This window comes from Chenopodium album, chromosome 14, assembly GCF_948465745.1.
Source record: "Chenopodium album chromosome 14, dcCheAlbu1.1, whole genome shotgun sequence".
Classification (NCBI taxonomy): Eukaryota; Viridiplantae; Streptophyta; class Magnoliopsida; order Caryophyllales; family Amaranthaceae; genus Chenopodium; species Chenopodium album.
Window position 1 is genome coordinate 11525667 of NC_137847.1, and position 22819 is coordinate 11548485.

Below are 22819 nucleotides of genomic sequence, written 5' to 3' on the forward strand. Positions count from 1 at the left end.
GTGTAAGTCTGGTTTAGCAGTCAAGTCTGCTATGATTTTTTATAAATTAGGATCAGTCTGCCAAACTCCTTGAATTTCTTCCAAAAGTGAGGAATTAATGGTTGAAGCAATCATAACCATTAATTTGAGAATGAGATATCCTAGAGAGTGCATCTGCTACCTTGTTCTCACTCCCTTGCTTATACTCAATAACATAGTCCATGCCAGCTAATTTGGATAGCCACTTCTGCTGGAATGGGGTAACTATTTTGTGATCAAGCAAATGTTTCAAAATTTGCTGATTTGACTTGATCACAAAGGGTAAGATCATATGGTAGTGCTGCCATTTCTTGACTGCATACACAATAACTAATAACTCCCTCTCATAGGCTGATAAATGCAGATTTCTTTCAGAAAAAGCCTTGCTAATGAAAGCAATGGGGTGTCCTTTCTGCATTAAGACAGCTCCCAATCCAATTCATGAGGCATCAGTCTCTATGGTGAATGGTGCTTGGAAATCAGGCAGTGCTAGCACTGGTGGAGAGGTCATAGCAGCTTTCAGCAATCTAAATGCACCCTCTGCTTCCTCACCCCAATTAAATGAATCTTTCTTCAACAAATTTGTCAAGGGTTTGCAAATCTTGCCATAGTCCTTAACAAATCTTCTATAATACCCAGTCAAGCCTAAGAATCCCCTGAGCTGCTTAAGATTATGAGGTTGAGGCCATTCTAAAATAGCTTGAATTTTCTCAGGTTCAGTTGAGACTCCTTTAGAAGTGATGACATGACCCAAATAGTTCACCTTCTGTGCACCAAAAGTGCATTTCTTGAGGTTAGCCCTCAATGAATGAGATCTCATAATGGATAAGACTTCTTGCAGATGTTGTAAGTGTTCTTCCCAAGAAGAACTGTATACCAGAATATCATCAAAGAATACTAAGATGTATTTTCTCAATTGCTTCTTGAATACATGGTTCATAAAAGTAGAAGGTGCATTTGTGAGCCTAAAAGGCATCACCAAATACTCAAAATGCCCAAAATGTGTCTTAAAGGCAGTTTTATGTATATCTTCAGGATGCATTTTGATCTGGTGGTAACAGATTTCAGATCTAGTTTTGAGAAAAAAGAAGTGCCCTGCAGCTCATCAAGCAACTCCTCAAGCACAGGTATGGGGAATTTATCCTTAACAGTGGCTTTGTTTAAAGCTTTGTAGTCCACACACATTCTCCACCCACCATCTTTCTTCTTCACCAAGACTATAGGAGCAACAAAGGGACTGTTGCTGTCCTTGATCAGCCAATTCCTGCACCAACTCTTCTATTATAGTTTTCTATGTAGCAGGATACCTGTATGGTCTGATATTGATGGTAGTTGTACCTGCAGTCAAAGGAATCTAGTGATCAAAGTTTTCTCTAGCAGGTGGTAAGCCTGTTGGTGCTTCAAAGACATCAGAATAGTCAGTCAACAATTTCTCCATCTCATCTGACTTTAACTCCTGTTGTTCCAGCATATTCAAACACTACTGTGGACTCCACTCCATGGTAGGGTGAATTATCTACAGCATGGATAATTCTCCCCCATTCTGTAATAGTTTATTGAGCTGTCTTGGTAATATTCCCTTCACTTTCTTCTTAGCTGCACCCCTTAGCTTCACCTTCTTATTGTCTTGCTTGAATTCCATGGTCAAGTTTCTAAAGTCCCACAAAATTGGACCCAAGGTTGAAAACCATTAAATACCTAAGACGATATCATTACCACTCAAAGGAAGTAGTAACATATCAGCCTGAAAAGTATAGCCCTGCATTCTCCATTCAAACCCTTTAATCATAGCATCACACCTCAATTGGTCACCATCTGCCACCTTAACCCACATAGGTGACACCTTTTCTACCTTACAGTTCAGTTTCAAGACTGTTGGAGTGTCTATGAAGTTATGTGTGTTGCCAGAGTCAAGTAGAATGTGCAAAGGTTTCTTACCATGTTGTCCCATCATTCTCATGGTATTGAAACTACAATAACCATCCAAAGCTTGCAAGGAAATTTGAGCACAAGCAACCTCACTCTCCTCCTATTCTTCAGTATCTGGATCATCCTCCTCCTCTTCTATACCCTCCATTTCAATGTGATACAACCTGGGTTTCCTACCCTTGCATACATGTCCCAGCTTAAACTTTTCATTAGACAAAAAGCACAAGCCCTTAGCTCTCTTCTCACTCATCTCAGCTGGTTTAAGGGTTTTTCCGGTAGGATTGTAAGTGTTAGGTGGTTTGTATGTGTTTGGGGTTGTTCCTTTCCAAGGTAGGTTAGTGTTTGGGCAAGGGGTTATGTGTTTAGGGGTAGGTAGTAAGGGGGGTTGGGGTTTTGGTAGGATTCTGGTTTTTTTGGCTTTTTGGACCGCCTCCTGTAACTTAGCTAGGTAATGTGCCTGCTGAATGGTTGTAGGTGCAAACATTATCATTGAAAGTTGGGTTTCTTCCTCCAATCCTCCTAAATAACAACTCAGAAGATATCTAGTAGACAAATCCAGCCTGCTAGCTAGAGCATCAAAGGCATCATGGTATTCCTGAATGGAACCAGTCTGCTTGAGTGCCTTTAGATCTGACATTGGATCATCATATAAATCACCAAATCTGCTATTAATGTCCTTGATATATTGTTCCCAGCTAGGGGGTGGTTTATCCTTGACATAATTCTGATGCCAAAGGAGTGCCTTTCCTTCTAAGTGTATTGCTGCTAACTTGATTTTTTTAGCATCAGCAATATTATCCAGCTCAAAAAACTGGTTGCATTTATACAGCCATGACTTTAAATCATCACCATTGAACTTAGGGAATTCAATTTTAGTGAGTCTACTCGAATATTGATAGTTTGAGTTAGTGTCATTACTACCATTGTCCAACTGTCCAGATTTTTCCAGTAATTTTTCAAGGGATTTAACAGGAGATTTTTTAGGTGAATTGACATCAGATACCAGCTTAGTAACTTGTACAGATAATCCTACCATGAGATCATGCAATTCAGATATGGATTTTGTATTTTGACTAATATTCAAGCTATGATTCTGGTTGTTTTCATGTAGATGCTTATTCTGCTCATCTATGATATTTTTCAAAGTTACCTCCAGTTTCTATAGTTCTGCAGATATGACAAGTTCATCATCATCATCATGATATACCTCGGTGTTCTTCTTTGGAGGCATATTAGGTCCAAGAACCTGGGAGGCTCTGATACCAAATAACGCAGCTAGACTCGAGTAACCCAGAGATTACAGAGGAATCCGAATACACTCTGCTCCAATCCAACTTAATGGATGAGTAGCAGCTTGATTATCTCAGAAGTAATCCAAGGGAGAAGGGAAACTTCGAGAGGAATAATCAAAGCAAGGGTGGTAATAACCGAATAGAGAGAGAATTGCAGAGAGAGAAAGAGATAGAGAGAAGGAAGGAGTTTGTATTAATTTCAACATAAAATGATTACAACCACTAATTGGCTTTAAATAGCCTTCATTACATGCATTGAACTTGTAAATAAAATAACAAAGTCTAACATAATGAATCTAATTTGTTACACCTCCTTCCAGCTCATCTTCCAGCTCAGCATTCCCCATTAGCTCAACTTTAGCCAAAATCAATGGAACAGTAGTGACCAAATTGCCCTCTAATTGACTAGCACTTGCATCAGCCTACATTGCTATATATAATTTACCTAAACTGCTAGGGTTAGGATTTATTTATTTTTTTCCCCAAAGCTAATCTAATCTAATAAAAATGTCTCAAATCAAATCTAAACTATGTATGATAATTGATAAAAGATTTTTAGGAAATTTTAGCCTTTAAGATTTGGAAATTCTATATGGTGACAGGTCAAATTTTTTCTTCTATAAAGTGACTTCCTAATTTAGATTAATACGCATAGTGACCTCATAGGCTAATTTTATGGCTAACCCATCACTAAAAACTTAATTACTAACTCTTATCTCTTAGTTTAATTTATAACCCATCCCCTAATTGACACTGCACCATCACCACCCCCATTGACCCTCCCTGACCCACAAAACCACCTCCTAGCCAACCCCGACCCCAAAAACCACCACTTTGTTTACAGGTTGGGTTAGTGGTTTTTAGGGGTCAGGGTGGGTGGTTTTGGGGATCGTGGTGGGTCAAATCGTCAAAGGGGGTGTGGAAGGCCGATAGGTTTCAATGGTTAAGAGGGGGTGGTTGGTCGGTTTTCAACGAGGTTAGGGGTGGGGTTAGGGTTTGACGGCAGGGAAAGGATGGCTGGAAATTATTTGTTAAATTTTTTTAAATTTTGGATCAATCACGTGTTGATACGTATCATGAAAACCCATTATAATAGGTTGTTGACTGGTTGGGTCATTGGAGACAAACTAACAATAGCATAATTGTGATTATTGATATTATTAGAAGTAAATTGCTCGAGATTATTAAATTGTAATTTTCCAATTTTTAAAACCCTTTAACATTAGATTAGATTAGTTTATGCGGAGTATCAGAAATGGGTGGACATTCATTTTAAAAAGACAGTTATTGAACGGCAGCCGCTATGCTCTACACACATAAAATACAGAACAACCAACGTTTTCTCTTCATTATGCTCTTCAATCTGTCCTCCATTGAAGCAGCTTGTGAGCTTTCTATCTTCCATTGAAGTAGCTTCCGAGGTAATATGGTTTTCTTTTGTCATTTAATCACAGAATATCAATTCACAATTTACTGTTAATCGTTAATTTAATTCAATTTAATTGAACTATTGGGTTGTAATTTAATTGTTCAAAGGTTGAATTTTGGAATTCATATTGTTTTAGCAAGAAGAGTTTGATTCAAATTTGGTTGCTAATGTGTTGCAGAACCCTTCAATTAATGTCAGGAAGGAACTATGAAAATGACATTTTTATCCCTGGGCCGAGGGCGGCTGCCCCTCCTGCCTTGGCTCAAGGTCAAGAACTCTGTATTTGTTCGACAGAAATCTGCATATGCTGCTGCCCTTTTGAGTTCTTGGTTCACTGATTCTAGCTCTGATGAACAAACTGTTTCGAATCATAGCAGCAGTAGTTGTTGTAGTAATAGCAATAGTAATAGTGGTAGTGATGTAGAGGATCAAGTGCATGAGTTAGACACCAAAAGGGTTATTGAAATCTTGAAGGGTTTCGGAAGTGACCCGAAACAGGCCTTTTTGTTCTTTTTAGAGTTGAAGGAACGAGGGTTTCGACACAACGTTGAAACTTATGTCTCGATTATTAGGATTTTGTGCAGTCGGGGGAACTCTAGAATGTTGGAGGGTTTGTTGTTGGAGGTTATTAGGTCGAAGGAGGGAGAATTGGGTTTTGGCATTACTGAGTTGATGGAGGTTGTTTTTGGGTTACTAGAGGTTGAGGTTGAAAATAGTGGTTCATTGGTTAAGGTGATTGATGCTTTGGTGAAGGCTTATGCCAGTTTGGGTATGTTTGAAGAGTCGGTTGATGTTTTGTTTCAAACACGAAGACAGGGTTTGGTGCCTTGTATATACTCTTGTAACTATTTAATAAATTGCTTGATTGAGAAGGGTAAGTTGGACATGGCTGAGGCTATATACCAACAACTTAAGCGGATGGGTTTGAACCCCAATGTATATACTTACAATCTTATGCTTAAGGTTTTTTGTAAAAAGGGTGATACTAAGAAAGCAGATGATGTACTTACGGAGATGGAGAAAGCTGGCGTAAAAGCAAATGAATATACTAATGGCACTATAATTGAAGGACTTTGTTCACTTCAAAGAACAGATTTAGCATATGAAATTCTTAAGCAATTAAGAGAAAATAATGATCCTGTTGACATTTTTAGTTATGACATGGTGGTTCATGGCTTTTGTAACGAGAATAAGTTGAGTGAAGCTGAGGCTGTTTTGCTTGATATTGAGAACCAAGGGCTGACACCTGATGAGTATAGCTTTGGTGCTTTGATTCATGCATATTGTAAGAGAGGACATATTCAAAAAGCATTTTGTCTAGAAAATGACATGCTGTCAAAAGGTGTGAAAACAAACTGTTTCATTGTGAGTTCCATTCTTCAATGCATATTTTCTAGGGGATCTTTTACCAATGTTCTCAGTCAATTTAAAACATACAAGGGCATGGGGGTTTTTCTTGATGAAGTTTGTTATAACATTATGATCAATGCTATGTGTAAGTTGGGTAGAGGAGAAAAAGCTCTGGAGCTGCTTCAAGAGATGAAGCACAAAAACTTGGTCCCGGATCTGATTCACTACTCCACTGTGATTAATGGGTATTGTCTTGAGGGAAAGCTTCTTGATGCTTTGAACGTGTACAAGGAAATGAAACATAAGGGTATTCGGCCTGATCTCATTACTTACAATATACTTGCAGGTGGTTTTGCTAGAAAGGGGCTTGCAAAAGAGACTTTGTCATTTCTTGACTACATGAAAACACAAGGTTTGACACCTGATGCTGCTACACATAATAAAATCATTGAAGGCTTCTATTTAGCAGGAAATGTAAGAGAAGCTGAAAACTATTTCAAAAGTTTGGCAGAAAAGCACCCAGATAATTACTCTGCTATGATTAACGGGTACTGTGAAGCTAGACATACACTGGAGGCGTTAAATCTTTTTGTCAACCTTTACAAGCACGGAATGTTTCTGAAGCAAACCTGCTGGAAGTTGCTTAGTAGCCTTTGCATAGAAGGTCAAGTTGAGAGTGCATTTGATTTGTTTGAAACATTGCTAGTCTCTGACGATTATAATTGCATCAAATTGTACTCAAAGCTTATGTCAGCATTGTGCAATTCTGGAGATATTAAAAAGGCTAGGTGGTTGTTTGACAATTGGATAAATAAAGGGTTGAAACCTGATGCCATTATGTACACAATAATGATTAATGGGTTTTGCAAGTCTAATCTTATGTCGGAGGCCTGGGAGCTTTTAGGTGCTATGAAGGACAACGGTATTTTGCCTGATGTGGTCACTTTCACAGTTTTGATAGATGGTTGTGTAAAGTCAAGCTTAAAGAATTCTCGTTCGCGCCCAAACATGTCTCTATGTGAGAAAGCCACAGAATTTGAATCTGAGATGTCAGAATTGCAGCTGAAACCTGATGTTGCCTGTTATACTGTGTTGATTGACAAACGCTGCAAGATGAATGATATCAAGGATGCTATTAAGTTGTTCAGAGAAATGATGGATAATGGTCTGCAGCCTGATAATGTGACGTATACAGCTCTCCTTTCTGGCTGTTATAGAGTACAAGATGTGGACACAGCTGAGACACTTTTTGATGCGATGACTGCACAGGGTTTACAGCCTGATCAAATAACCAGATCACTGAAGTCAAAATTAAAACATGGTATATTGAAAGCTAAGAAAGTGCAGTTCACACATTGAGCAAGCTGATAAATGGTTTTAGCTCCTAAAATCAAAATCAATGGGTTAGCTCTGTTACTATTGCTTGGAGGTTAGTTAAATTCATACTTGTATGAGCTACTGTTCATTTCTAATTGCTGCTATGATTTTGATTGACAATTCTTGTAGAAGGTCAAAATTCTCATTGATTCTTTGATCTATTATGCTTTGTATTTGAAATGTCTATGTAAATATTTAGCTTTAGCTGTCAGCAAAATATGTTTAAAATTATGGACACTAATTATAAGAGATAAATTCTCCCTCTATTTCCCAAAGTTTGACTCACTTTCCGTTTTGGGGTTATCTTTTGTGACCTTGCGAAATTTTATAAGGAGCAGTAGCATAAGCTGTAATACCCCTCATGATTGCTTTAAAGGGACTTAATATACTACTTATATCAACAAGATGTATCTTCCTTTTAGGGAGCTCATATGCTAAGATAGTCCACAATTAAGCATGCTTGGTTGGGAGTAGTCTTGGGATGGGTGACCTCCTAGGAAGTTTTCTTGGGGTGCACATGAGTGAGGACAAAATGCGTTGGAAGGACTTGTATTGGTATGTGGGGACAGTTGTTGGCCCTTGATGCGCATTTCGTGACAATAGGCCCCTCCCTAATTTGTTTGGGGTCGGGGTGTTATATAAGCAATAGGGCGTTATGTGAAAATTTTGAGAGAACTTTTGTGATAGATTTGTAGCATAAAACTACTAGTTGAGAGTAATATCCTATGGTAAATAAAGAGTAATAGTCTAAAGCTATTTAGAGAGTAATACACTTATCATTTGTAACCTCTTTTGCCATTATCAATCAAACATCAAGCTTTCATCTTTATTCATTTGCCTTGGTAAATCAGAAAATACTTGGTCCAAAATTCAGTTACGTTAGGTTTTTGTTTTCTTAGGTAGTATGCATGAGAAAATATTATCATCTGAGATATATATTTCTGGCCTATACTGGTCATCTTATAAGCTGGATCAACCAACTAACAATATCTGCTTTTGAGAGGTTTGAACATATTGCATTACTCTCAAAGTAGCAAATAATTACTCAAAAGATAATAATTTTTTTGATGCATTTGGAATTTTGTTTCAATGCACTCTTATTAGGACATTATTTTTCTTTTTCAATTTATACAATTTCATATTCACTATTATTTGCAGATGATTCACAAGATGTTATCCGGAAATGCAACATACTTTGTGGAATTAAAAAGTAAGTGTACGAAATTTACACTTTTCTTCGTGGCATGTGATGCAACTTTGGTATATTGTGAGTTTTAAAAATTACTCCCTCTGTCCCTAATTGTTTGCTCCACTTTCCTTTTTAAGGTGTCCCCAAAAGATTGCCCCATATTACTTTTGGCATGTTTTCCCACTTGCACTCTCTCTATCTCTCTCCTCATTGATATTTGTGTCAACCTATGTGCACTATTTTTTGCCCAAAACCTTAATAAAGTGGATTTATGGTTTGGGGCAAACAATTGGGGACAGAGGAAGTACATTGGGAGCTTTGACAAGTTTAGGGCCTAAACTCTACGGATGAAGGGACGACGTAAACATTTTTGTATAGTATTTTTACTTGAAATCGCTTAAATGCTGTTCTGATTCATATATTAATTTTCCTTTCAGTTGGTACAAGAGCAGAGACTTTTGAGGGAAAAGTAGGAACTCAGCATGATGCTATCATGTTTTGTTGTTCTTGAAGTAAGTTATCAGCAACATTCAACAAAAATATTTCTTACCTTGAGTTTTACTTTTAAAAATGCAAATGTTAAAATGAGCTAGTCTTTAGTTAAATTTGCATCTGACATTGAATAGAAACATGGGCAACCAATAAGCTTACTCTGCATAAATATATAAACTATAGCAATGTATGAAAAGGCTAAGGTGCACCAAGGCGATTTGAATTTTTCTGTGCTTAGGTGTGCCTCAATAAAGTGAAGCTCTCTTAATACACAGTTTTTTCCCTAAAAAAAAAATAGTGAAAAAATGCTGTTCGCCTTAAAAGGTGCTCCTAGATGAGCGCTTCATCAAAATCTCTTTATGCATGACCCTTATAACCTTACGTCTAAGTAAAGATGGGCACGGGCCCGGCACGACACGGCACGGCGGCCCACTTGTGGGCCGTGGCCGTGTCGTGAACAAAAATCTGGGAATCGGCACGGGCGCGACGGGCGGCACGGTGGTCGGCTCGTGGGTCAGCACGCCGGCACGGCACGTGGCACGGCCGGGCACGGTCCAGCACGACACTCATAATTTTTTTTTATTATATGTATTTTTGTTTTTTTTTGCTAAATTAATAGAATTATTTATATAAACTTAAATATAATTAGATAAATAATTTATATAACCTTAATTAAAATAAAGTTGTTCAAAACAAAATATATTAACATAAACATAAATTAATAACATTATTTATATAAAATTAAGTTGTACTAATATATATATATATCGTTTTTAATTTACATTTAAATAAAAAAAAAAAAAAAAAGTGGCACGGTCTGGCCCGCAGCCCGGCACGGCCCGCCAGGCACGTGGGCCGTGCTGTGCCGTGGGCTGGGGTGTGCCAAATTTAGGCACGGCACGGCCCACCGCGGAGCCGGCATGGCACGGCACGGCCCGTTGCCCATCTTTCCGTCTAAGTATGCTTCAGACAAGCTTTTTCACACTAGAATCTATAGGCTAAATCTCTAAGTGATTTAAGTGGAAAATTTTGCTAGGATTGCATGTTAGACTATCAGGGTAGTGATTGACTACTTTAACTTAATTTTCTCAGATTGAGTCAATTATATACGGAGGGAGGGGGGGGGGGGGGTGTTGGCTGGCTGGCTTTTGCAGTTGCCATATGCTGAAAGAGTTTCTTTGATAGTATCTGGGACATGGAAGTTCTGCTATTTGCCTACTTTCTTAGGTGAGAAATTGCTTCATTATACTCGCTCTGTTTTAAAATTTGTTACACTTTACTTTTTTTTCAACCAAAAGAAATGATTCGAAATTAAGAGAGGGAAATGGAATAAATGGATGAAAGAAATAATTAGTTTAAAAAATAAGTAGTGGACCCAATAGAGTAAGGATATTTATATTATATTAATAAAAACGGTAAGCGAATGAAAAAAAATAGTAGGCCACATGTCTCGAAATGGGAAAAGGTACAGCCACACAGGGTAACCATTTTTAAAAACATCCCTGAATTGAATGTTTTATATTTTTCTGTTTAGGTAGAAGAAAGGTTCTGGGCTGTGAAGATGCTGAGACATATACTTGAATCTAGTGCCAATGAGGTCTTAGCCTAGTGGTTAAGACTCAGGGGTGCTGTGTACATAAGATTGCTGGTTGAAATTCCACACCCTCATTTATAGTTTGTATGCCCTTGTGGCTTATATGGACCAAAAAATTCATATATACTTGAATCTAGTGTTGATCTTACCAGGATTGTTTTTGATCTTTACGTTAGAGGGTTTTATCTGTTTCTTTTTCTTTGTCAGTGTCAATCTGGGGTCGAGTTGCCTAGTGCTATGCCTGTTTAACCAAAAATCTTCTTGTCCGGTGTGGTCATGCAGGTCCGTACTAGTTTGTTTCTATCTGAACTTTGGTCTGCAGTTGATTACTGCTTTTGACCGATTTCTTTCAATTTTGAGAAGCGAATATAAAAAGGTTATATGCATGAAAGTCATTCGCCAATGTGGTAGGGTTGGAGCTTTTTGGTTAAAATTCTGCTTTTCTTGTTTTTTTTTATTTTTTATTTTTTTATTTTTTATTTTTTTTATAATTTCTAATTGCTAATATTGGGAATGATATCAGGCATTGGACTTTGTGATGTGTGCTGAACTTGGAAAAAGCTTACAATAGGGGCATTCTGCTCTTAAGGTCCTTATGGTTTAACATTATTCAATCGGTAAGTAAAATACCTGCAAATTTCATCATCTTTCAAAACAAATCTTCTGTGGCTGAATGATTTTAGGGGCAAATTGACAGTTAGCATGTTTCTGGGATATAATCATGATATTGTGGATTGTCACTTGGTGTGGTTGCGGCAATGTATTATGCCATTAGAAATGTGTCTGTGTCTTTATATAATTTCCATTACTGAGCAGTAATATAAATTTAGAGATGTTCTTTCTTCCAATTTTACTGAAACTCAGATACTCATGTCAACACAGTTACGTGTACAGGTGTTCAATATAGTTATATTCTGATAAAATTTTATTGCAGCCCAAAATGAATGGTCAAGCATTCATACCCTTGTTAGATAGTTAAAGGATTGGACTATGGCTATGGGTACTTGAGGTGAAGCGAAGAACTTGACTAGCATAGCACTTTCTTCTTATGGCCGTGTCCACCCTTTGATGTGATGGTGGTGCTAGAGTTGTGTGTCCTGTGACCACATTTTTGGTTGGGTAGCACCTTGCTCTTTGTCATTGCCTTCACCATTCAGTTTTTTTAAGTTCTTTTTCCTTGATTTGTTCTTGTACTCATTTCTTTACCATTAAGAGTCACCTTATATATATGAACTTAAAATCATATTTGGTTGTTATATGAACTTCAAAGTCATGTTTTCTTGTCTTCATGTATCAGTACCCGAAATGCCTTATGTGTGGATTTTAATTACCCTTTCCCGTCATTCCATTTTTTTTCTTAATTATGTGGCTCTTCGTTTTCATTTGGATTGTGCTATTTTCTTCCAGATTCCAGAGACTATAATACTCTCATTGAGTAGGATGAGATTAAGAATCTTGCAGCTGCTTGATTCAGAAAGTCAGAAGTGTGGTCAGCACATTTGGTTAGTGTTAATAAATGGTGGTAATGGGAATAAAATGATGGATAAATTTGTAAGAAAAATCAATGTTTATTCTCATGGTGATTCTAGTTCACCCCAAATGATCTCTTTTTTTCTCACAAATTTTCAAAATTATTATCATTGGGGGATAACTGATAATTATGATGAAAAACACAAATTAGGGGTGCATCACTAATGGACACAAGGATGTTACTTGTGAAATTATTCCCATTACCGTTATTTATTACTGACTAGTAAACGGGTTGTGAGGGCATTGTTTGGTCTAGTTCTCTATAATGGGAATCAATGGCGGTTGTTCTGGCATTAAACTTGGTCAGAGTGTCAGACTGGTACATGGAACGAAATAAGCCCAGGGATACTAATGAATTGCCGAGGCGATTGATGACTTGTTTGTTAGCTTACCGCCTTACCCTGGTTCTATGAGCCTATATAATCGAATTTGCTCAAGATCTATTTATATTTGATCAGTGGTGTTAGCTACTGTAGAACTTCTGCACGTATAAGTAGGCATTGGTGTTCATATGGGACAAGATTTGAGTGTATTTGTATGGGTAAAGTAAATTAGACTAGTTTTAGGTGATTATACAATTTTACTTATGCGAATTACACAGTACAAGAATCTAATGGAAGCTCTTTAAAAAAATTCTTCCTTTTTACAGAGGCTTTAATAGCTAATTGATAATTGGTTGTATTAGTTGATTTTATTAATTGGTTGTAATTTTTGTAAATAGTTGGTTTTTCAGAATTGGAACGATTTGCCCATGTGGTGTTGAAAAATAAAGAAATTACTAAAATAGTGTCCACTTAAAAATATTTCTCAATTTAGTGTCCATGTAGGTTCGGAAATTTACGAACCTAGGTTATGGTTAAAAAATCATTGAAGAGAACTTTTTTATAATAAAATCCTAAAAATATGTATACCATCAAATTATTTTTTATTTTTTTATGTTTTTTGACACGAAGAGGGTTTTTTCTATTAGTTACTCAAACCTTAATCAAGGAGAACATAAGAAATTACAGTAGGTAGGATTTCTTCAATTTAAACTTTCATTTATGCATATAAGATATATCTTTATGAAGTCAAACATCAAAATTTTTATCTTAAATAATGCTTACGATATCTTAATTTTATTTAGCATTGAGTCTCATCATTAATGCTTTTGTATTTTATTAATAGTAAAAATGGAATTAAGCACTATGGAGTATGAATATGATGCAGTAATATAAATGTTTAAAAATTTTCTAGCATTTTTTTTCTTTGACAGCAAGTAACCAAGATAGCTTAAAGTGATCAAAAGTTACCCCTGAAATGAATAAAAGTTACCCCAATATGCATAAAAGTAACCAAATACAAATAAAAATTATCTACGCTTTATTAGTAAAGAATCACATTTTAAATGACTAAAAATCAATTATTAGTGATTGAATGTAATTAAATTACCTTTATAAAACTTTTTTTGTTGTCTATTTATATAAAAATTATATTATGTTTAAAGTTACCCTAAAATTAGCTAAATGTTACCCTTATACTGCTCGATATACACTAATATTAGTGTAAACCGGGTGTATACAAAATTTTTTGCCAAGAATATTATTAAGCTAAACTAGAAATATCTAGCAAAATAGCAGACCTAGTAACCAAGAATTTTATTAAGCTAAACTAGAAATATCTAGCAAAATAGCAGAGCTAATACAAGAAGGATAGTCTTCCACCCAAACTCTCAGATGCTCATAGTTTCTACGTACTATTTTGAGCAAGTTTGTCGGCAGCCACATTCCCACATCTGCTGACTTGCGAGTAATTAAAGAAGCTAGTTTAAGGATGTCCCTAACAATGATATGACCAAAGCTAGACATTTCATGCTTCCCCTGCTTCAAATAAGTGAATTGATTGCTGCAATCCGTTTGTAGCATATTTGTTATGGATATAAATTGTCAAAAATATATATAACATGAAACATCAATGTTTGGAACAATGGTGAATTAAAACCCTTAAAGAATAGTATTGAGACTCCAATATTTTTTTATTTAGATTTTAAATACGAAGCGATAGAAATTAGGTTTAAAGTTTTCAATCCTACGTGAACACTACTATGAGAAATATTTTAAAGTGAACACTATTTTAGTAATTTCTTTATTTTTTAGCACCAATTTAGCAAATCGTTCTACAGAATTGTGTGATATATAAGTATTAACTAGTTTAGGTCCTGTGCCATGCATGTTAATTTTTGGTGTGGTATTGTTGAAGTGTTATTTTTGTTGTTAACTAAATGAAAATTTTTATAGTTATGTACTAACTTTGCGAATAAATTTTCTTTATATACACAATTAAAATCACTCTATTATTTCAACCAAAGTTGTACAACCTAAAATAATATTATAACATATCATTTCGACAACATATTATTTCTTATTCAACTTTTCTCCTAATATGAACTCTAATTAATAATTTATTTTGGTAATATTTTATATAATAACTAATAGTTATCAATCAATAAATTATATAGTTATTGATTGATGTTCTTAAGCAAATATTTGTCATCAAGGTAATTCACTTGACCAAAATAAGTGTAATAATTAAAATTTTATGTTGATAATCTACTACGTATATGAGATTTTTCCTAAAGTTATTGTATTTTATTCAATCTATAATTAAAGATCTAAATAATTATTTTTACAATTAAGGTTATTTACATTTTAGTCAATTTTTTTTACCTAATGGAAATAAAAGAAAATAAAAAAATATTTAAGGACACACCAGACGATGACACGTGTCATTACTAGTGTGTCATTTAGTATATAGTTAACTAGTTCTGTGCCCCGTGCGATGCCCGGGTTGTTTGTTGAATTTTAAGGTAAATTTTTAATCTATATGTCAGATTTTAAAATATATCATTGATACAAAATTAGTTAGAAATTGATGTGCTTTTGTGACGATATTATCTAGTAGGCATGTTATGACTAATAATAATTTTGGTGGAAATGTTCGAATTAATACATTAAAAAAAATAAAAAAAAATAAGCAAAAAAATAAATTAAATAAAATAAATGTTCAAAACCCGTTGGGTTGACCCAAACCCAAAACTTTGGGCAAGGGTTGAACATTTCTTGACTCGTAACCTGAAGTGACTCAATCCGATATGACTTATGACCTGACCCTAATTGACAGGTCTACATAGTAATAAAATTCTATTAGATTGTGAAGTATATTATTTTAACCGATTAATATATATTATTAATGGATGTTTTACGCTTTGAACTAATTCTTTCGCTCTAAAAAAATATTATTATATAAAAAAATCTACATGATAATTTTTGAGAATTATAATCTAATTAATATTTTTTTGAATAAAATTATAATTCAATTTGAACATCTGAAATATAGGTATTTTATCGAAAATAAAACTCTAAACTAACCATTTTATCCTAAAATTCTATCCAAATATAATTCTAAACTAAATTTTTTATTTTATGAAGTCTATTTTAATCTATCTAACGTGGCGCGACATTTGGCGAAAAATTAAAACGCCAAGTGTCACTGCCTCGTGACCTGGCTAGAAGTTTAGCTTTATATATTAATTATATGATGATTGTTAGTTGTTTTAGTAATTTATTGTATGTAAATAACAGAACAATTAAATGTTTAGTAAACTAATCTAAAAAGGTTTTTATTGCAAGATTTTTCTAAAAAAATTATTAATTCAAAAAGTTTTTTCAATAATTTGTTTCCCAAACACTTATAATAGCTTTTTCATAATGGTCAAACATCTTATATGCCTTAATAAGTTAAAAGCACTTTACCAAACAAGGCGCATGTATAGAGACTAGAGCAATTATTTATCTATGCACCGGCCGGGAATAATTTTATGTATACAAAGCATTGTTAGCCATGTAATTTTCATACTCCCTCCGTGTTTTTTTTTTTTTTAAGTGTTACAGTTTGACCGGATATAGTTTTAAGCTGCTCAATTGACATAAAAAAAAAAAGAGAGAGAGAGAGAGAGAGGGGGGGGGGGGGTAAGTAGGTAGTTAGATTATTTAAAAATTGTAAAGAAAGATAATAGGATTAACAGTTTATTTAAAAGTAATGGATGCGAGTGGAAATAAATAATATATATAAAAAAGTATTCCCTTCGTTTTTAAATACTTGCTCCACTTTTCTTTTCCGGCCGTTTTTAAATACTTGTTCTATTTCTTTATTTGGAAATCTTTGATAATATTTAATTAATTTCTCTCACCTAGTAGACCCAATAAAAATCATATTTTATTAATTTCATATTCTCTCTCCTCCAATTCTCTCAACTATTTTTACTTTTTACAATTTTTTATTTTTCCCCATACCCCACTACCTCCATATTTTATTTCTCTAATTTCTCTTAAAACTCTGCGCATGGAGAAATGGAACAAGTATTTAAAAATGGGAAAAGTAGTAATGAGTTTGGTTGGGACCATAAGAAAAGAGAGATAATATTAAAATGTAGCTATTTGCCAAAAATAATGAAGTGTTTTTGGCACACCCTTAATTGATTTTTATGTGAGGGCACAATTTTCTATGCTCTTCTCACATAAGGGTGTGCCAAAATCAATAAAGGGTGTGCCAAAATCAATTTTCCATAATTTTTGTTAAATACTCCAAATGAAAATTAAGTTAGAATTCGAACGAACTATAATTTTTCGATGCAAAAAATGATTTAAAAAATTGCTATCTTTAACATGAAATAACGGATTTGGGCTTAACTTTTCACAAACTATTGGGTGTGGGCACCCACACCCAAGTGTACTGTTTGTGCATCCGAAGACCTAAAGACGACGTTGACGGTAATGGTGGGCGATTGAAATCCTAGATTTGAAGCAATGGCTGGTTGGTGGAGTTTAAGATTATCAGAAAAAATCAAAAAATCAAATATGATAATCTTGAAACACTACCCTCTGATTCAAGATCCATTACAACAAATCAGATCGAAGTGAGGTATGGTTTGCGTGCGGTGGGTTTACAGCTAGCCGTGACTGAGCTAGGCTCCGATAGGAGTTGCTGTGTGGCTGTGCAGGGTCCTAGTAACAGGGTTTGACCCGGTGTTTAGGAGAGAGGTGGTTGGACAGTGTAGCAGTAGTGCCCTGCTAGGTTGGTGGTTCAGTAGGTGGGTTCGGTGGATGGTGGGTGCGGTGGGGTAGCGTGGATTTTTAACTGGTTTTGATGAAGAAGAGGGAGTGAGGGGTGTCGTGGGATTTTGTTGGCTGATTGTAAGTGTAATTTTCTTTGGGGCAACATGAGAGATACGTGAGTGGAGAGGAGAAAATGGAGTAAAATATGCATATAAGCCAAAAAAAATCAACATATTAGCTAGTAAATGTTTGATATAAGTTAATATTTTGGACATATTAGACATTAATAAAAACATACCAGCCAACAAAAAGAACCTATCAGCCAACAAAAGATACGTATCAGCCAACAAGAGGAATATATCAGCCAACAATAGGTATTTATTAGCCAAGAGATGGAACGTACCAGCCAACAAATGAAGCGTATCAGCTAACAAAAGGATGAAATCAGCAAACAAAAGCAACAAGTAAGTCAACAAAATAAACATATCAGCTAACAAAATGAAACATATAAGCCAACAATTAAAATATATATATATACATCAGCTAAAAAAATGAAACATATAAGCCAACAATTAAAATATAAAATATATATATATATATGCCAACAAAAAGAATATATTAGCCAAAACAAAATCATATCAGCAAGCACATGAAACATATAAGCCCACACATAAAACATATCAACCAAGCAGCCGCATGGAAATTTGCGTGCGGGCATCTGCACGCAATAGCTTCTCTTAACTTTTTGGCTAGGGATAACGGAGGTGGGACGTGTTTAGAGTAAAAATACCCTAGATACGTGGCCCAATCAGAGAGGGACACATGTCATTCATAGATAGGTCCAACATGGACCACTCCTCCACTTGACACATGTCAGCCTTAGATGACAAATGGAATAGCGGCCTTCAAGGCCCAATTTCCGAGAAAAGCTGCAAAAACGGCGCAGCCCATAAGGTCAGAATGACCTAATAAGCGTGTATTCCAATGACCCTATAAATAGGGAGATTTTTCTCATTTTAGGGACACCTTCATTTATTACAACATACCTACATTCTCTCACATCAGAGAAACCACTTGATCTCGGAATACGAGAAGATCTCACTTTTACCTTTTCCGCACCTTTTCATCTTCTACGACCAATACTAACTTGATCGTCGGAGGTGGAGCTCCTACCAACCAAAGTCTCCGTGTTTTGCAGGTATAGACTGCATGGAATCAGTCTTGGTAACGTGACTCTCCCGAGGGACTAAAAAACACCCAAAACATTTGGCGCCCTCTTTGGGGAGAGTACCACTAAGATGGTTGAAGAGTTTGTACCGCCACCTAAACCCATTCGGCCTAGAGTCGATGGAGAGGTCTATTCAGACCAAGATACAGACAACGACTGTGAAGTCGAAACCCATGTGGTCCCAGTATATCTCTAAGCGCATCCGCCTCAGCGATAAATTAGAATGGAGCAATAATGAAGTTGGTCCCAGTATATCTATTAGACCACCGCCTGGGGAAACCCAGACGACAACGGGTCAAGCTCCAATCTCCCGAGACGAATTCATGAAATTCATGACAAGTTTCAAGGGTGAAATCAAGGACCTGATCAACAAAAGTACGGCTGTCTCCAGCACGGGTCAGTCACCCAAGAAGACTCCTTAAGCTGAGAGGAGAAAGCCAGTCAGAGACAGATAACCTACTCCACACCCATAGGAGAAGGCCAAACCTGCAATTGATTGGTCGAAAGTTCTACTCTCCCAGAAGGGTACAAGAAAGGTCATCCGCCAAGTTCAACTGGATGGTAGTAAAAAATCATTATCTGACGCTCGACACATCATCGAGAACAAAAGAAACCAGCAGCTGTCTGAGTCGGCTTCTACGTCAAGCTTCCCAGACAGCTTCAAAAACACCTTCGCAAGGAATTCTCAATCCTTGCATGAGAGCCATACAGGCAGCAAGACCGTCCACTCCGGCCTTTAAATGATCGGATCATCCCCGTATGCGCCTTAGATGCCATACGAGCAATATGTCCCACCATTCATGCAGCCGACCCTCTTTGGAGGACAGGAGGCATACAATGTCCAACCCCTAGACTGGCAGCTCCGGATGCTCAGACATGGTGAACAAAACTTTGCGTTCACTAAGGAAATAAGTGAGGCGTCACAACCGGCTAAGGTTAAGAATGTCTTGGTTGGTGCCTATGATGGTACCACCAACCTTGAGGATCACCTTACGGCCTACACCAACCTTATGCACATGCAGGGGTTAGATGATGTCATGTTGTGCAGATGATTCCCGGCTACCTTGAAGGGCATAGCCTAACAATGGTTTGACAACCTGCCAGTCGGATGTATTGACAACTTCAAGAGGTGACCGCTTATAACCTTATTTTGGGTTGTCCTACTCTAAACGAGTGCAAGGCCGTCATCATCCCAGCTCTCATGCTGATCAAGTATAAAAGGGATGATGGCTTTGTTGGCTCCCTGAATGGGGATCAGAAGACGGCTAGGTAGTGCTATCTCTCATACGTCAAACCCACGGCTGCAGCGCCCGGGTAGGGGAAGGAGCCAATAGACCTTGACGATGTTAAGGATCCTGATCCAGCCCCACTAGCCGCCAAGAGAAGAAAACCTGATCAGCTGGTAGAGGTGAAGAAGGAAAAGAAATAGCAATCACTGACCGGGGAACGGTCAGATGAACTCCGTCCCCAGCCGGCTGGTGATCACATTGATATTCCTCTGGATGACAAGCGAACTGTTAAGGTGGAGACGTTGCTTTTGCAAGGTTGGGTACAAATTTGCACCTTCTGCTGAATGAATCAAAGACATTTTTGCCTTTGAGGTAGAAGAGATGCCAGGTATCAGCCCGGATCTCGCTGTCCACAAACTCGCCGTTGATTCTAAAAAGAAGCTCATCCGGCAAAAGAAAAGAAATCACGGCGAGGAGAGAAGTCAGGCGGCAGCTGCCGAGGTCAAAAAGCTGTTAGACGCAAGGTTCATTCGGCCATGTAACTTCCCTGATTTGGCTGCGAATGTTGTGCTTGTAAAGAAGTCGAATGGTACCTGGCGCATGTGTGTAGATTACACAGACTTGAACAAGTCATGTCCAAAGGACAGTTACCCGCTTCCAAAAATCGACAGCCTAGTCGACTTTACAGCCGGGCATGCCTTTATGAGTTATATGGATGCCTACTCAGGTTTCCATCAGATTCCCCTGTGGAAAAAAGATCAAGAGTAGATGGATTTCGTCACAGATCAGGGGTTATTCTGTTATACTGTTATGTCGTTTTGCTTGAAGAATACGCCTGTTATTTTCCAATGGATGATTAATACTGTCTTCATAAATCAAATTGGGAGGAATGTAGAGGCGTGCATTGATGACATGATAGTCAAATTCAAGCAACAGATGGATTATCTTGCTGATCTATGAGAAACCTTTACCACACTCAGACGGCACTAGGTCATGCTCAATCCCAAGAAGTGTGTATTTAGTGTTAAGTTTGGAAAGTTTCTCAGATTTTTAATTGATCAAAGGGGGATAGAGGCTAACCCAGAGAAGATATAGGCGGTGATTTACATGAAGTCACCCCGTACTGTAAGGGAAGTTCAGAAACTTACTAGTTGCCCGGCTGTATTGGGGAGATTCCTTAACCGGTCAGGTGACAAGTGCCTGTATTTCTTCCAAGCGATCAAAAAGAAGACAAGGGTTGAATGGGGGAATGATGTTGAGGCGACCTTTCAAAAATTGAAAGAACATCTACACTCTTTGCCAAGGCTTGTTAGCCCTCTTTTTAAAGAGACGCTTTACATGTACTTAATCGTCTCAGATCATGCCCTCAGTGCTGTTCTCCTTGCTGAGAGAGAAGGCATTCAGCTCCCGGTCTATTTCATTAGCCATGTGTTCAGAAATGCTGAACTACGGTACCCCATGGTTGAAAAATTTAGCCTAGCTATTTATATGGCTGTCAATAAATTGAAACCTTACTTCCTGGCACACCCGGTTGTGGTTTACATAGACCAACCTCTTAAACGGCCAATGATAAACTTGGAGACATCCGGTACGATGCTCAAATGGGCTATTGAAATACAAAGTCTTGAAATCACTTTTGAACCAAGTAAGGCAGTGAAGGGTCATGCGTTCGCCGACTTCATTGCCAAAATGACGCGCTTGGTTGCACCGGACAATACTGATCAGGTTTGGAAAGTGTATGTAGACGGGAGCTCTACCATGAACGGTTGTGGTGCAGGCGTTATCTGTCAGTCTCCTGAGGGAGACAAGTACGAGTATGCACTACGGTTCAAGTTACAGGCGTCAAATAATGAGGTAGAGTATGAAGCCCTGCTAGCCAATATCCGCTTGTGTAAGGCGGCAGGGGCAACCAAAATTGACGCCTACTCTGATTCACAGTTGGTCATTAACCAATACCATGGTGACTATGAGGCCACCCATCCGGCTATGATCAAATACTTTCAGGCGGTCAAAGCTGAAGTTGAGACACTTGAAGAATTCCATCTGAGTCAAATGTCCAGGTCAGAAAACAATCATCCGCCTCTTGTGTTACGCCTCGGTCAGTCTTTTGGGAAGTTGTGGAAAACGAAGCATTACTGAATAAGATCCCATTAGAGTACTTGACCAAAGCTCTACCTGGATGGATGGCATCCGGACATACTTATAAGACGGCACGCTGCCTGATTCACCACTGGAAGCGGCTGTCATGAAAAAACGGGATGCAAACTTCAAAATAGGTTTCTTGAAGCTGTTGTTGAAGTGTGTTACCCCTAAAAAGGGGAAAGAAGTTCTCGAGGAATTGCATGCGAAATACTTACCGGAGTTTTAAACTATCCGGAGATCCGGGTACCCGCTGTTTCGGGTACCTGAAAAACAGGGTATCCGGATCTGAACACCCCTAGCAACTGGTAGGGGCAATGGAAAGGTCTGTACCAGATTTATGAAGAAGTAAGAGACGACACCTACCGCCTGGAAACCCCAGACAATAGGCGGCTGCCCAAAACTTGGAATGTAGACAACTTAAAAAAGTACTACTTCTAAGAGTTGCAAATTTTTGTAAATGAAAAGTCTATCAATGAAAAGTCGCTTTTTGTTTCCATTTCTTTTATTTATTGCTTTACATACATGCGGAATGACTGAAGTGCCGCCTGTGCAATATGCAGTCGGTTCACTTATACGTAATAAATATAAGCTAAGTTTAGAAACTTAGTGGCTAAACAAATGTCTCAAAAAGACACGAGGCCAATGGCCAGATGATATTCAAATTTATAAATCTGTCTGCTCCAACATGAGTATGGTGTCCGGTGACCCCCATCTGGGTGAATTCGTCGCAGAGAGAATCTCCCGTTCGGGTGGCACATTGCTTTACAAATGCATGCAGACGACAAATATTGAACAACTCATAGCCGTCTGACCCAAGTAATTTAAAGTGAACAACTAATTCTACGAGAACCGGATGTCTAAAGACATCAGCCAGTGACCGAACACAGTTTTAACTTAGATTATTTTATGAAATTATACAAATCCTCC

At 37.2% G+C, this 22819-nt stretch overlaps 1 protein-coding gene across 4 annotated transcripts; it reads left to right on the plus strand.

The window, feature by feature from the left end:
- Positions 1-4506: 4506 nt before the first annotated feature.
- Positions 4507-12894, plus strand: LOC145580063 (uncharacterized). 4 transcript variants are annotated; one of them, XM_081637386.1, is made up of 7 exons: positions 4507-4660; positions 4847-7447; positions 8554-8605; positions 9022-9096; positions 10953-11077; positions 11194-11287; positions 12078-12894. In XM_081637386.1, the coding sequence occupies exon 2, from the start codon at positions 4876-4878 to the stop codon at positions 7375-7377; it is 2502 nt and encodes an 833-aa protein (XP_081493512.1). In that variant the 5' UTR covers positions 4507-4660; positions 4847-4875; the 3' UTR covers positions 7378-7447; positions 8554-8605; positions 9022-9096; positions 10953-11077; positions 11194-11287; positions 12078-12894. The 4 variants fall into 4 exon arrangements, with proteins under 4 accessions (XP_081493512.1, XP_081493511.1, XP_081493513.1 ...); XM_081637385.1 differs by lacking the exon at positions 10953-11077; XM_081637387.1 differs by lacking the exons at positions 10953-11077; positions 12078-12894 and adding an exon at positions 11605-12031.
- The last annotated feature ends 9925 nt before the right edge of the window (positions 12895-22819 follow it).

Coding starts and splice junctions, on each gene's coding strand:
- LOC145580063 (XM_081637386.1), top strand. CDS start 4,876: ATGAAAATGACATTTTTATCCCTGGGCCGAGGGCGGCTGCCCCTCCTG.